The 17,351-nt window shown below is 38.3% G+C and overlaps 1 protein-coding gene across 1 annotated transcript; it reads left to right on the plus strand.

The window, feature by feature from the left end:
* The first annotated feature begins 12,977 nt into the window (after nt 1-12,977).
* On the plus strand, nt 12,978-16,103 carry LOC113569061 (CMRF35-like molecule 3). Its single transcript, XM_026997183.2, has 7 exons — nt 12,978-13,066; nt 13,188-13,496; nt 13,693-13,791; nt 13,881-13,934; nt 14,331-14,420; nt 14,795-14,856; nt 15,061-16,103. Exons 1-7 carry the CDS (start codon nt 13,024-13,026, stop codon nt 15,268-15,270), a joined length of 867 nt encoding a protein of 288 aa, XP_026852984.2. The 5' UTR covers nt 12,978-13,023; the 3' UTR covers nt 15,271-16,103.
* Nucleotides 16,104-17,351: the final 1,248 nt, after the last annotated feature.

A 17,351-nucleotide genomic window follows, 5' to 3' on the forward strand; every position in this document is an offset into this window, starting at 1 on the left:
CAGGTGAGGTTCATCCTTCTTTAAACCAGGTAAAGTTCTGCACAGGTGGGTTGGCATCACTGCTGCAGGTCAGAGTCACTGAACTGCCCTCCACTATTTCACCAGAGGGACTGATGGACACATTCTTTGTAGGATTAATATTATTAATAATATTAGTAGATATTATTGGTGATTTTAAAGGGAGCTAGTGGAATTAAATTCTCTTATTAACAGTTATCAGGGGTGTTATGGATTAAACTATTTTGTTGCATTATATTTTTTATGTTATTTTGGTGCAAAATTATTCAGGTGTTTATGTCAATAAAAGCACTTGTGTAGCAGAATGAACATTTCTGCATAGTCATTAATGAACGTGAAGACTCAGATTCCTCTGGATTAAGGGAAACTGTATCACAGTTAGAAAATGGGGAATAACAGATTTCATCCATGTGTGAACCTGATCTTAACACAATTTCCCATCCATTTTTTGTATTCTTGATTTGTTCTTATTCTGAAGCTGAAGTTATATTCAACCTCCTTCATTACATTCCTCAGTTTGAGGGAGAGGTATTGCTGTTTATCTACATAACACTGGACCCTGCCTGAGTCCTTAGTGGGTCTGCAATTAAAAGGGTCTTTAAAGCAGATATTTCAGTTGGGTTGTACTTCACACTCCATTCTGTTCCATCAACCCCTGAAACATATGATGCATGAAAGAGGTCATTAGAGGCGTCTGGGCTCCATAAGAGAGTGGGAGTTCTCTTACAGCTTCACTTCTCTCCTCTCTAACTCCAGCAGATACTGCAGAACTCTGAGCTGATTCTGAGCTAAACCACAAAGTGAGAAGAGCTTGTAGCAGGGTGGGGGAGAAGCTTGGGGAGAAGTGGACACTAGTTACTCTGAACAACTTAATGCTCAGTCACATAATATATGAGGTTGAGTCAAGAGAAAAACAAACAAAAATATGTCTGCACTTTGTAGTTATAGTGGAGTTGTGAATTTTAATCTTACCACAGTGTGCTCTTAATCTAAGACTGCCCTAAACTTGAGAAAAACCACAAAGCACTCAGCAAGGGGGGGCTTTGGTAACCAATGTAAATTAACTTCATTAAATGGTAATTTTTATGATTCCAGCACATACAGTTATATCACTGCAACTACACAACTTGATATGTACTCTTGAACAAACTCATTTAATCAATGGTGGAGTAATAGACTTTAACACAAATGTGAACTTTTTCCTGACAATCAGGCCTGACAGTCACTCATGTCTGCTAACCCCTCCCCTATCCTGCTACAATTCTTACTTACAGAGCTCTTCTCATTTTGTGGTTTTACTGGACAAAAGTAGTACTTTGGATTTTGGAAGTAATTTAGAGTAATGGTATATGTACATTACAGGAGGGTTGAAATATTGAGGTTCACATTTTGTTCTTTAGGTCACCAGCTCAGAAAATGGAGGAGAACTCAGTGATCTATGGCACAGTAAAAACAGATTAGATCTGCAGAGGAACTACCACAGAGAGAGCACAAGAAAGAGAGAGAGAGTAAGACAGAGAGACAGAGAGAGAGAGAGAGAAAGAAGAGAGAGGGTATGTATGTGTGTGTATATACGTGTATGTAACTATGTGTGTGTTTGTGTGTGTGGATAGACTCTTAAAATGACCTCATCATTACTGTGTGCTGGACATTTGTTTGCTTGTTTTTTTGTTTGTTTTCCTTCACTTTTTAGGACATTTTGATTATCAGCTAAACTGCATCTAATTTGTTCAGTAGTTCATTATTTAATTTCTTTTTTTTTTATCAGAGTAAAAGTAGTGCTGCAATGTAATGGGTATCAGTGTGATAAATTATTTATTAGCTACGGAGTGTGTAATGGGAGTCTCTTTAGTTATTTTAAAAGTTTCCTGGACGTTTCACACACAGCTTGTTTTAAGAGGTTACAGAGAACAGGGACAACAGTGAAACAACTGCCACTGAGCAGTGATATAACTGCTGAATGCTTGTATAGCAAAGGGTCAAACAGCAGTGGAACACACAAGAGTTCCAACTAACTAATCACACATTTTACTCAATGCCATGCTGGGAAACCTGTGTTAACCTGTGTTGTGGAAGTGACGTGAGAACTGGCATCAACTCCACTGCCCAAAAACACACACACACACACAAACACACACACACACACACACACACACACACACACACACACACACACACACACATATACACACACACATACACATACACACACCACGAGCATGTGTTGCAATTAGTTTGTCAGTTCTTCTCACTTCCACATAGATGATTCAAGCTTCCCTCAGAACTTTCACAACTTAGCCACATTGATCTTGTTATCCAGACAATCCTTTAATCTAAACATTAATTTATGTTTAATGTTAATTCACTTGAATGACATTTTGTTTGTGTGTGTGTTTCATTCCATTATTTCAAAATCCTTTTATTTTCAGTTTATCTTTGTCATGCATTGAGCTCGGAGTATGGAATTTACTATACAAATAAAATGATATTCCCTTGCGTTAAAAGCCCATTACACAGCCACTGTTCTGATGCAGAATGCCAGAGATACTGTTTTAAATATATTATTGTAATGAAATTTAAGAACTGTATTTCGTTCTAGTATAATTTGGTTTTAGAAGTTCAGTTAAATATTTATTTAAGACAGTGCTGGCATCACTGCTGCAGGTCAGAGTCACTGAACTCCACTCCACTATTTTACCAGAGGGACTGATGGATACTGACATATTCTTTGGAGGATCTTATAAACACAATGTAAGAAAAAACGTAATTGATAGAAAAGTCAGAAAGACACCATTAGTATTGTAACTATCATTAACTTACGCAAAACATTTAGAGTTACTGAATGGGACCTATGTCCATGGTTATTACTGGCACATGTATTCTCCGCTCTCTTTAGCATGGATTTGGAATGGAATGTTGTATGCCTGTCTTTGTCCTACTGATGTTTTCCCCTTAAACCAGGTGTAGTTCTGGGAGGGAGGTTTTCTCCTCTCTCCTCAGACAAAACTCTTCCTTTCCTGCCTTCCAGCAATCTGACTACATGTTTGCTGGATCGCATTCCTTAAACTCTGTTCAGATCTCAAGAGATTTGTTTCCTTTAATCTCTGTCATCATCAATAACTCCTTATCTTCTGGACATGTACCAACTACATTAAAAACCACCATGGTGGTACCAAACCTCAAGAAGGCCACACTCAATGGCTCCAACATAACCAATAACAGACTGGTATCACTTCTCTCTTTCCTCTCAAAAGCCATTGAACATGCAGTTTATAATCAATTTTCTCTTTTTTGGCAGCCTTTGACACAGTAAACCACAACATTCTTCTTTCGGATCTCTCCAGGCTTGGTGTGACTGGCTCTGCATGGAAATGGTTTAATCTTATATGGAGGGATGGCCCTAACATGTAACATGGAGAGGATCCACATCCAATCCATGTAGACTCCACACTGGCGTCCCCCAGGGCGCAGTATTAGGCCCTCTCCTCTCTTCTCTTATCTTGGTGATGTAATATTTTCTCATGTCTTCTGCTGCCACTGCTATGGTGACAACACCCAATTATTATTATTTTTTTCCCCACCCTCCAACAAGCAGGTCTCAGGATGCATCTCAGCATGCTTGAAAGACATTGTGTCATGGATAACAGCCCACCACTTCAAGCTCAATCCCAGTAAAACTGAGCTTCTGTACATCCCAGCAACTCCCAACCTTTACCATGACCTCACATTTTCCTTTGTGAAATCCATGGTATCACAATCTGAAGCTGCTCGTAGCCTGGGCATAATTTTGGACACCCAGTTGTCCTTCTCGACTCATGTATCAAATCTGACCTGGTCTTGCAGATTTTTTCTTTGTAACATATGAAGGATTTGTCTCTTTCTGTCACAGGAACCTGCCCAGGTACTTTTGCAATATCTTGTAATCTCAGTGCTAGGCTACTGAAATGTACTACTTGCTGGTCTTCCTCTAAGTGCCATCAGACCTCTACAACATGTCCAGAATGCAGCAGCATGACTGGACTTCTATCTTCTGAAGTTCACACAAGTGACTCCACTGCTGCACTCCCTTCATTAGCTTCCATTATCTGCCCAAATCAGATTTAAAACCTTGATGCTTCCCTACAAAGCCAGAAATGAACCAACCCCTCCACACATGATGTCAGTGGTCAATGCCCAATCTGTACCTCGAGTACTTTGAACCTCAAATATGACTCGGCTTAAAATACCATGCTTCGAGACTATTCTCTGTCCTGGCTCCTAGATGGTGGAAAAAACTTCTGCTTGCTGTCTGGACAGCAGAGTATCTTTCATTCTTCAAACATAGTCTGAAGACCCAACTAATTGTGGAATATTTAAATGACCACTGATCCTGCTTCTATGTTGACTAACTGAAACTGTAGTTCTTATTGTAGGGTATTGCACTAATTGTTTTCTGAGATAGACAACAACCTACTGTACTGGCTAATAGGTATTCTATTAAATGACAAATAACTTTTGTAAGTTGCTCTAGATATGCTGCCGCTGTCAGCCGGGTCAGCCTGAGGCAGCTCCAGCTGGTTGTCCCCATGCCTCTGCTCACATGGACGACCGTCTTTACGCCACACATAGGTACATCTCCTGGGTGGAGCCATTGGTCCTGAAGCTGAACTGATAGATGCTGCCATCCTCCTGGGTCAAATTGCTGAGTGTGAGCGGGCAGTTTGGTCCCTGTGTTTCAGCATAGTGTGCCTGCTCTTCACCAATCACCTTCATGGGCTCCTCACCCTTTGAACTCTTATAGTGTCATGCAGAATCAGTGACCTTATGACCTCTAGGGTAGGTATATTTGCAGGGCAAAACCACTGAGGTCTGATGAAGACTACATATTTTGCTTGGGGTGTGAGTTAGGCTCTAGTTTTGCCCCAGACACCCTAAAACACACAGAGTTCAGTGTCATTTTCCGAGGGTGCACTGAGAAGACACCCTGGGGTAAGAGGAAGGGAGGAGTCTACTGCCGGCCTCACGCTACAGGATAATCAGGCTAGTTTTGAAATCAGTTTGCTCTTCCTGACAATCACAAAAGGTATCTGGATATCAGCATGATCTTAAGTGATGATCTTCCCAGATTATTCTGTAATCTTTGGTGTCTATAATCTAATCTTTACTCCTACGATCCGCTCCCAGTCCAGTCAGGGCCATGCCAGTTGTGATTCATAAATATTATGCATTCAATTTTGAATATAATCAGATCAAGAGGAAATTATTGTGTACAAGTATAATCACACAGCAAAACTCTCAGATATAAGAAAAAAATGAACTGGAGACTGACTAGATGAAAAATATATAAGAAACATTTTGTCTGGAGACTGAATGTAGATAATTTAAGATGAAATGCGAGCACCTGTTGTAATGAAAATTTCACAAAATATTTCCACTGCCAACTGTAACAGGAGTGACGTACCTAGAAGTGAATAAAAAGACAGAGCAAAGCAGAACTGATGGTTGAAAGGGTTTGAAGGAGCTAAAACATTCCAAGTTCACTTCAATGGTGCAGTTTAGATAAACTTCCACTGGTGGTTTAGCAATACTTTCCAAGTGGTTACATTAAAGTTAACAGCAAAAGAGCTCATTAAATGTTCTCTTACCATTCTTGGGTGTAGGAGAAAATGGCCACCTAGAAATAAGGTAATTTCAGAAGATGACTGTTAAAGAGCCGTGGTTAATTTGTGAAGAGGGACACTTCCTTCTTAATGACTCATGACATTTTGCTAAATCCTACACAGTGGACACCAGGGCAGTGCAGTATGTATGTGCTAGCCTTGAGCCTGCTAACAAAATAGCATCGCGAATATCCCATCAGTGGCGTGTGAAGGTGAAAGCATACTGGAATTTGCCTGCCAAATACATGTCAGGTATGAAGTGACATTTTCACAAGATGATCCTGTTTTGAAGAAATAATCACTGTAAGTGTGTGGTAGACATTATCAGAAGAGCTGTGTATGTGTCATCCATAGCATCAGGGTCAACATTCTTCATAATAATGAATGCCAAAAACAACTTTATAACAAGTGTTTTCATGCAGAGAAGAACAGAAGGTCAGAGTTCAGATTCAACACCTAAGATGCTATACACTCAATAGCAAACCATAAGCATGCACTGCCATCTAGAGGGAGGGATTTGTAATAACAAGCAAGCTCCCCTTTTTAAAAGTCCTTATGTTGGAAATTCACTCATTTCTTTCCACATGTAATGTGTTCTGTTCTTTTTTCAACACACCTGATAGTACAGATGTTTTTTAGTAATCTGTACTGTGAAGGAACTTTCAGAACCTGCCTGTGTAGGAATGAAAGCCTTAACCACAGATTCATGAAGGCATCTTTGTTTTCATCAAATCTCTGGTATAGTGCAAACGATTACACATTAACCAGATTACACATTAACTACAAACCATTCTTCTTCATTCGCTCACACACTCTTCTCACATTCACTCTTCCCTGACACAGTCTTCACTAATTTTTTGCATGCTTTTTCATTCATTTTACTCACACACTCTCTCCCCCAGGAACACAAACATACCACACAAACATAACACCACTGAAATCTAAAACCAATTCCAAGTCTTCTAGGACTACATGAGGATGAGAGTTCATGAAGAGTGGTAATGTTCTCTTGACCTTTAACTATGTACTAAAAGCACAGACTACAGGGATATTTAACAAGCAAATGTAAGTTAATAAAGAGCTCTTCTTACCTCACTGTACCATGTCCTATCAGCACTGTGGGAAAAGAGGAAAATAAACTCAGAAGAAACAGCTTTGAGGTTTTAAACATGTGGTGTCTATGTTGTATTTTAGTGTTGTCATTTTTGGTGTCTTAACATTTCTCTTCCTCTTTTACTGCAATGTTCTCTCAACAAATGCATGCATGCACGCGTGCACACACACACACACACACACACACACACACACACACACACACACACATACACACATGTACACACACACACACACACACACACACACACATACACATTGTGTGTACGGACATCACACATCACACACTGTTGGGATGCATACACCTTCACACCATCTGCTATCAGAGTCTGTTGAGCCTAATCAAGTGTACATGTAATTATAAAGTTCTCTAGATGGCAGTGTAAGTAAATGGTGTGTGGGATGCAGAAACGCTTAGCGCAGGAGTGAGGTTGCTGTCCAATGGACTGATACTAACATGGTCTCTCTTCCCTCAAAATTGTGTCTTCCTGATGACATGTGATGTGATGTGACTGCAAGTGTGTGCTTGTGTTTCTTACTGTGTGTTGTAACTATCTGTAGCAGAGTGTTCACTATACTGAGTATGTTCTTCTTTCAGGCTCTTGGGAAACAACTATGAGACCATCACTGTGGATACAGGAATAAAGACAAACACAGTTCCAATATACCATATATTTGAATACACTATAGCATACATGTGAATACATTCATGTTAAAACACTATACCATACACATGAATGAACTACATGCACCTGCACACATACATGGAACTCACTGCATTTGGTTGGTTTTGAAATGTGTGTGTGTGTGTGTGTGTGTGTGTGTGTGTGTGTGTGTGTGTGTGTGTGTGTGTGTGTGTGTGTGTGCTATTTTTCATTTTACCTTATAAAGTGACTCACCTTGTGCTATTTGTAAAATAAGTCAATTTATGTTTGTGGGTTACTGTGTAGTTCTATGAAGGCTAGACTGAAATGCTACAAAAATAAATCTGAAAATGATGAGGAAGAATGTGTTTCATGATGTTCGTAAAATGTCCCTCAGTCTGTCTATCAACTGGAAAATATATTCATATTTGGCTACATAGACTGTATATACAATCTGTGGTGGACTCACATTGTGAATTTTTTAAGCCACCGAGATGGTAGACATAAGATGTGTAATTTAAAAAGAAAGTTTGTTGTCTGGGCCGTTCACTCACGGGAATGGGTGTGGATAAAAGCTGAATCCAGCCATAAAGAGGCATCAGACACACACACACTGTCTTCCAGTCCACTTCTATATACAGTCTGTTTGGCTGTTTTCAGTTAGATCTGTTTATATAAGTGAATGAGTGAATAATAGTGAATAAGTAAAGTTCTGTTTTGGGATCACTGTATGGAACTGTTCACTGTAACGTTGAAAATGACAACGTCTCTTTATTTTAAAAAAACAATTAAAAAAAAAAAACAGGATTCTTGGCAAAACACTGTCATAACTGTCTGGCCTAACAGTCTTTGATAATCATTATACAATGGTTTTATGTGTGTGTGTGTGTGTGTGTGTGTGTGTGTGTGTGTGTGTGTGTGTGTGTGTGTGTGTGTGTGTGTGTGTGTGTGTGTGTGTGTGTGTGTGTGTGTCATTGAAATGATCAACTTTTATTTAAAAACATCCCACATATGCAAGAACAAGAGAAATCATTCTATGAAGGCTAGTCTGACATGGTACAAAAGTACATCTGAAAATATTCATTAAGAATGTGCCATAATGTTCTTAAAATGTCTTAAAATGAAATTAAAACCCTTTAAATAACATGAGATGATGTAAAAAGAAACCATCATTTATTAAACATGTAAATACTTGGACATTTCTAAAGCTGCTTTGTAACATCTATTGTAAAAAGCGTTGAATAAATAAATTTTGAATTTTGAATTTGAAAAGCATTGATTAAATTAATTAAGGAATTAATTGGATGTAATTAAAGTATTAGATAATGTCATGTTATGGCCCCGCCCCCTCCTCAAACGTCTTGGTGTGTGCATGTGTGTGTTCGTCCACGTTGCCATGCCCTTTCATGTCATCCAACTGTTCTGTATTATGTGTAATCCTCTTGTGTGCATATATGTCTCTTGTGTTGTAGTACGTGTTGTTGGTGTTTGAAAGGTGTTTAGTGAGGTGTGCGGTGTTAGATGTGTCGTCTGTGTGTAAAATAAAGACGTATGTTTGAATGTGCCTCTTCTCTGCATCCTATTAAGCCTCAAATTGTCACAGATAAATAAAATTAATTAATTAAAGTAATTAAATAACTTGATTTAAAAAAAAACATAACTAGTATTTAAAAAGTGTAAATTTATTACACACATATGGAACAAAATTGGATTAGAATCGCTAATGTATATTCAAATGCAAAATAGGTCAATTCACTGATTATATATAGTTTATTAAATCAAAACCTTTTTTACATATGAAGGATAACAGTTCAGAATTAAAGTTTAATGACACTAGCTTTATCACTACCCACAAAGCTATGCAAGTTAAGAAAATAATCTTGGATACTCAAAAGGTTGAACTGAAGCAAGTTCTCGCATCAAAACTCTGAACCACTGATGTGTTGTGATCACCTCATCTCATCGCAGTTTCATACTCTTATTAACATTTAACACCATTGTGTAAAGTGTTTGTCTTAAAATCACTGTTTGAAAAGTTGTAGGGAAAATATTCTGTGAGATGCCTCGTCTGCTCTCAGCAGTGGGTTTACTACAACACCACATCATCAATGCTAAGACATTTACTACATCACTACCTCCTCAATGCTAAGACATTATAAGACATAGAAACATCCCTTGCTGAAGCCAAACAACCTTGTCAAGAGGCCAAGTCTGAATGTATGAGAATTAGAACAGTATAGTTTTTCCTGTGTGCCTCAACAAGATGTGTTCTGAGTGTATTCTGAATATATTTATTTATTCCAGGACTAACACTGGATGTAGGTATCTAACTCAGCAAAGAGATTTTGAAGACATGTACAAAAATAATTTTTTGTCATTTGCTTTAATATCATGCTTTAATGTTGTTTTTTAATGCACTGGAACAGTTTTAAAAGCCATATTTAAAAAAATGTAAAGGATAGTCCAGATCATTTCAATGCACAGAAAAAAATATTTATATCTTTAAATATGATTTTTAATAAGGTGATGTCCACAACCATCAAACGAAGACTTTAGTTAAGAGAACAGTGTGGCAGACATCAGAATAGTGGAATGAAAGCTCTAGATTGAGAATTCTTTCTGTATACATATTTTGCACAGGTATCAGGTAACAGCAGTTATAGACTCTATATAGTAGGACTATATAGTAGGTTGATCATTTGTATTATTTTTACACAATGCACTCACAAAGGCCGGACATAAAGCACTGTGGCTTAAAACCACATGGTAGAAACCACTGCCAGGTACTAATATAAAGGTCAAGTTTCAGATATTCTCATGAGAGCAAAGCATATGAAGTATTAATGGTATGAAATGGTTCATTTGTGGTTAATTTTATTTTCCTGTAAATACACAAAGCTCATTCTTTAAAATGAAAACAGACATTTCTGTAACATGGTGCAAATTTTAAAAATGCACACAAGTTCAGAAACACAGTAAATTCTGCCACACCACAACATAAGTGTTTTTGGAGGACACATTTGTGATTACCACAGTTTTATCATTGATAGGCTGAAACAGAATGAACTACCTATTCATTCTCTGCATTATTGCATACTGTATTTACTGTTGCTAAGTTGTACAGAATGCAGCCTTAAAGAATGATGATAAAAATTCCATTTAACCCAACTCAATTTCTGACTAAATGCGTAGCTAGCTGGCTACATTCAGAGTGTGTTAATAGGTTACAGTAGAGTTGGATGGTGTAGCTGGTCTGTTACAAAGGTCAGAACTGATGTTTCTCTCTTTGTCAATTCAGGAGAAGTTTTCACATGGAGCTCTTAATTCAATGAGAGAATCATTATTCTACAGTAATGGAGGTCTAGCACATTCAGAAAGCCTTGAAATGATACATGAAAATATCAAGCTGAATAACATAATTGTTAATAGGAAACATTTGGAATTTGCTAATATAAAATACGTAGTAGTATGTAGCTAGCAGGCTCCATTCAGAGTGTGTTAATAATTTACACTATACTTTGATGGTTTATCTGGTCTGTTATAATAACCATTTTGGTTGAGGTGGTCGTGCTGGTTTCCTTCTTGCTATTTAGTCTGAAGTGTGATGTTTTTACATGCATACAAATATGATTTGAATAACACTCTAAATGTAGGTATTTGGACACTGAGTTATTTTATACAGTATCTCATTAGGTTGAATAGGATTTTAAAATAGTAACGCATACACTGTAGCTGATGCAATCACACTCGATAATACTCTTTGTGTTAAAGTAGCCAATCTAGTCATTGTGGTGCTGAACATCTCCATCTCAGACCACTATTTAATCATGTATAAAAAAGCCCTGAACTATTATTATTAGACATATTTATATAGCACCTTTCTCTAATCTAAGAACAGACAGAAACCAGCTTTTTACAATCAAATCACATGAGAAACCACAGCCCCCTGGGGGAATGCACTGGATGTACGGGAGGTTAAGACCAGAACAGAATACAATCAGAGTGCATCAGCAGCAGGGTCAGTGACCTCAGACTACAGACTGGAGTGTATGTTTGTGTGTACAAGTGTGCATGAGTGAGAGAGAGAGTCAGAGAACACATGTGTGTTTATGCATATGTGTGTGTGTGTGTGTGTGTGTGTGTGTGTGTGTGTGTGTGTGTGTGTGTGTGTGTGTGTGTGTGTGTGTCTTTGTGCATCGGCGTAAGTGAGTGATAGAGAGAGAGTCAGTAACCTCCGTCTACAGAGTGGGTGTGTGTGTGTGTCAGAGAGAATGACATTGACCAGACAGAGAAAGCGGAGATTACAGAGTTGTAGTATATGACAATGAAAACCTTTATTTTCTTTAATCACATTACTATCTCAGTGAAATCCTACATCCTCTCATACACAGGACAGGTTGGTTGGGGAGAAAAAAGGCAGCAAATCTTGAATTTTCTGACTTAAAGTCATTACATAATTTGTCAGAACATGTATTCCAACAATGTTAGGGAGGGTTAGAGGGGGTTTGGTTGGGAGAAAAAAAGCAGGAAAATTGTAACTTTCTGGCCTAAAGTCATTACATCAATTTTGTCAGAATGTGTATCCCAGCATAATGAACCATGTCAATATCACTATGATGCACTTTTACTGTATGTGAGTAATGTCTTTGTGATGCTGTTCTACCACATGTTCCAGTACACAGGCCTTAGTTCAGTTCCACCTCTTCTGCTGGTGCAGTATGACCCAAAGGTGGATTTATAAGTGCTGATCTCAAAAACGTGGGACCAAGATCATCCTGTGCTCTTTAAAAAACGTGATCAGATAATCTGAATAACAGAGTGAAATTTGTTCCTGAAAAGTATCACAGAGGGTTTCAGTCCAAATCCATCACTCTGAGATTGTACACTAAGTGGAAAGAGGCTGAAGACTAGTGAGTGTCAGAGCCACTATCCAAGATGAAACAACCAAGATCCAATACACCAGGATATTGGCCCCAAGTGAAGAAGTGGTTATTGAGTACCTCAGACAGTAGAAACAGACATGTTGACATGTCTGTAAGTAATATAGTGCAAGAAATAAGGACAACAACACTTTCACACATTTTAAATTTGTGCCTTTTTAAAACTTCCAACTGCCAAAAGAGTTTTTTTAACCATTAGATGGCAATATAACCTTGTGCTTATGAAAGAAAACTAAATCATACAAAGCTAATTTTAAAGAGTAGCACCAGCACCAGATTAAAGTTATGAACCCAAACAACTCTAAAATGTCCCTGCTCATGTAAGTGCTGGACATAACAATTACTGCTTGTATACATTTTGGACATAACTGTGTGTGTATGTGCGAGTGTGTATGTGTGTGCGTATGTGTGTGTGTGTGTGCATGGGGGTGGTCGGTCGGGGGTCTGGTTTCTATGATGTGTGGAGAGTTTGAGCATGAGAACAGAGGCCTTACTTCCTCCAGTGAAACCACAGGGCCTTGACTAGTAAGATGCTTCTCCTCACATCTCATCATGTCTCACCACGTCTCTGCTTTCACACATTTCAGTTAGTAGCTGTAGCAGGTCTGCAGGAGGTGGTCAGAGCTCTGGGGACAAAGTTGTCGAGGACAAAAATAAATATTATAGACAATGATGAAAATTATTCATCTTGGTATCTGTCTCTTTCTCTCAGGTAAGTTGTTCCTCCCCTAAAGAAGCTTACATTGTTTGAAGGATAGCAGTGGGAGAATATGACATACACATATAGATGGCTTACAAATTTACATTCTTGTGCATTGTAACCTGTTTGACAGCAACAAGATACAAAACATCTGGGGTTACAATCATTGGATATGAACGAAAGACAATCACATTTAAGTGTACTCATAAGTGGGCTCAAGATAACAGGAAGTACTTCTGTAAGGATCCTTGTCAAAGAGCCGAGGACATCCTTGTTGACTCAGATAAGCCATCCAATGGGAGATACAGCCTGATGGATGATGGGACAGACTTCAGTGTGACTATCACTCGACTGGAGAGGGCAGACTCTGGCAAATACTGGTGTGGGGTGGACAGAATGTTTATAGACAGATATAATGATGTCGTCCTTAAAGTTTTGGATGGTAAGCTTTTAACATTATAGAGATCATTTAGTTTATAAAGATGAAACTACCATTTTAAGAATGGCTGATGATACAAACTCTAACAAATAATTACATGTATTTTCATATATCTCTTTCATACTTCTCTCTCTCTCTCTCTCTCTCTCTCTCTCTCTCTCTCTCTCTCTCTCTCTCTCTCTCTCTCTTTCTCTCTCAGCACCACAAACCTTTGTAACTTCAACCTCTCAGTCTCCTTCTCCAACCACAATCAGTTTTGTGGAAAACATTTCAATATCTGTCACCACCAATGCTACAGGTACACACACACAAACATATACATGCTGTATTCTGTAAATAACCATTCAACTAGTAAATTTCTATGGACTGACGTTTCATCTCTCTTAGTTTCTGTTCAGGTTAATATAGCATCAAATCAGGTATATGATGACCAAAACTCTGGTAAGAATCTTCTAGTATTTTATTTTCCCAGTTTCAGAACTTTAAGAACCCCAGAACACATATTCACAACCTCCCACACATGCACTGAAAGACAGACACATAATGTAGCGTAAAAGAACAGGCCTCGGATGTGGTTTTTGTCACCATGGTTACTGAGTTTAAAAAAAAAAAGGTGGTATACATCATTCTTTCAAATTTCTCAGAGGACAACCTCCCATGGTTTTGTTCAGGAAGCTGTGTGAAGAAAGAGGTAGCAGGCCAGTGTATTGTGCACACAGAGGATGCACAGCAAGACTCATTAACACATTCAGTTTCATTCTGTTGTGGAACAGCAAAAACACTGAAAACAGTGACTAAGGAAAAAGAGTAAAAGAAGACGTGTGTTTCTTTTGACAGTTTGGAAGCTTTATCTCACTGTCTCACTGTGTGTCCTGTTGATGACGTCTGTGGTTTGGATTCTTATGTTTTTGTCCTTACATTACAAGGGTAAGACTTTCAGTAGAATCACACACATTTGCTTGGACATCTAGACTGCAGGCACATTTTTATAGATTTCTTGTACAGTAAGTCTGTTTGATCTTAATGACACATTCATTACATTTTATTATGTAATGTGGTTTTCACATTTCTATACTTCTTGTGTTTGTGTGGGCATTACTCTCTAGCCTTGACCTAAGAGACACAGTTTAGCTCTTCAGTTTGGTAATCCTGAGGTAACTTCCTTATACCCCATGTGCGGTCTAGACCTGTGTACTGTGAAGCTGATTTTGGACAATATATTTTGTTAAATTCACTGTACAAAAACAAAAATGAATGAAAACAGAATATCTGAATCTTTTTCATTGACATGTTACATCCAGTATGTAGCCACTCCTTTTTGGAGCCTTTTGTGAGGTCCTGGTGTCATCCAGGAAGAAGACAGGTGAGTGACGGGGGGCTTAGCCAATAAGAGATTCAAGTCATAATGCTGAAGTAAACAACTTCCAAAAACATCATGATATATAAAAAAAATATTATTACGCCTTCATTTAGTTTAGAAATAAATGGCTTTAAGAGATTCTGATTCCCAAATGAAGTCTCTAACCCTAGTGTTTTAAGAACTTTTTTCTCTGTTATCTGTCCACAGTTTGAGGTGTCTGAGTATGAGAGGGATCAATTTGGAAACCAGAACTCCGTGAGCCAGAATCAGACTCCAGAAGCTGATACTGAGCTAGACAATGAGAACATTCACACTGGTACCACAGACTATGAGAATGTTCATGTTGCTACCACAGTCTATGAGAACCTTTTCACTGCTACAACGAAATTTTCTGTGCAAAATACATATACATTATAGTGTTGACTGACTGATTGAAGCACAGCTTTCTCTCAGCACCAGCTGTTATACATTATATATTATATCTGTTATAGACATACACAAAAAAACCTTTAGCTGTAAATGAAGTAGCTGGCGTGCTCTTCATCATATCTTGGTGCAGATAGTTGTTTGTGCTGCACAGTTGTGCTTCTGCTGTGCATCAGATGGGCCTGATGTACGGCTGGACAATGTTTTGAGATCTCTGTGGTGAGAACGAGTGAAAGAACATCAGGTCGGCCCCCAGAGAGATTCTGCACACAAAGATTCCACCTTCCTCCACAACTTCAGTCAACTGGAGTGAACACGTGAGCAGGGCGAGACAATGACACCCAAATCAAAGTTCACTATAATGCCAGGACACATGCCTAAATAAGCTTACATAGACACACACGCACAAGAAAATCCAGATTACTTTCATAAAAGGTCTGAGCATTTGTGTCACATTACGGCCTCACCACCATCCTCAAATGTCTTTAGGTGTGTTCGTCTGTGTTGCCACGCCCTCTTGTGTTGTCCACTAGTTCCGTATTATGTGTAATCATCTGGAGCGTATATATGTCTCATGTCTCATAGTAAGTTTGTTGGTGTTTAAGGAGTGTTTAGCGTTCGTTCTTTATCTGTGTTGAAATAATAAATGTGTCTGATCATGCCTCTTCCCCGCATCCTGATTGCCTCGAAGCATCACAATTTTACATTTATTCATGCAAATCTTAAAATAATCTTCAAACAATCATGTATAATTATATCGGTATGAGGTAAGTAAATACATTTTAAAATTTCTACAACATAAACAGCAATATGGCCCATCCTCAAAATCAGACATTTTTGTTATTAAAATTTGATATTTGTTATTCCAAAGTTCTGACTGAAAAATGTGTGTGAATTTTACATCTTGACCCAGATCCAGCCAATAAAATATGGTTGTCATACCTTCACCCTTTTCGCCCAACAATCTCTCTCTCTCTCTCTCTCTCTCTCTCTCTCTCTCTCTCTCTCTCTCTCTCTCTCTCTCTCTCTCTCTCACACACACACACACACACACACACACGCTTTTCCTGTATACTGTGTTTTGTGGTTTATTACTATGGCAATGGTCTCTGTATTGTTTTCTCAACATCTGCAAGAAGAATGAGAGTACAAATGAAAGTGTGCTACAGTAGAATGTAACACACACATACAAACCACACATTGATGCATACACAGACACACAAACATTGACACACACACACTGGCAGCCATGCATTTAAATAGTTCAATAATCCTCCTCACTAATACACTTCATTCTAGCAAATTTTCCTTAAGTAGCTGCATACTAATATAGCACCTGTCAGTCATTCTCTTTGTCAGTTTTAATAGTATAACAATATAGTTATAGTTATGGTTTATAAACATATAGTTATAATAAGAAACTCAACAGGATCTAATTCTTACTATTGTACACTGTCACTGCCAGTGATTGTACCTGTCATGCACTATTTATCAGCCACCATCTAACTGAGCACTTAACAGCTCAACCCTACACAGGACGGCTGCAGCACTGGGTATGGCCACTGGGGGGCAGCCTATTCTGATCACTGCGGTGATGCTCATGTGGTAGTGGCATGATCATATGCAAAACACAGCAGTATCAGTGTCACTGCTGGACTTATAGTGGCCTGCCACATAAAATAATATCAGGTTTATTCATATAGTCAGTAAATTACCATAGATAGATGATGGTTAGACATTTGTGCTTGGCAACAGAAGAGCTGTTTTTGTATACCTACATTGCGTCTCTAATAAATAGGGTTTTTCATAGAAGCATAATGCAAACTAATTCTTAACAGTGTTGCATGCAATGTAGGAAAGATCTGCATTATAGCAATCCCTCCCTCTAGTAAGCAAACATGACATGTTCCAAATAAACCACCACTGTGTAGAATTAAAAAGGTTGTGGGTGTTGTTATCCAGTTTACTCACTTCCTCAGTTTTCTCAAGTGTAATAAAACTTTGTCAAGTGTAATGAAACAGCTGGAACTTACTGTGGTGTTCTCATACACAGGACAGGTGGATGTGTTCAA

Source organism: Electrophorus electricus, chromosome 16, assembly GCF_013358815.1.
Source record: "Electrophorus electricus isolate fEleEle1 chromosome 16, fEleEle1.pri, whole genome shotgun sequence".
Lineage (NCBI taxonomy): Eukaryota > Metazoa > Chordata > Actinopteri > Gymnotiformes > Gymnotidae > Electrophorus > Electrophorus electricus.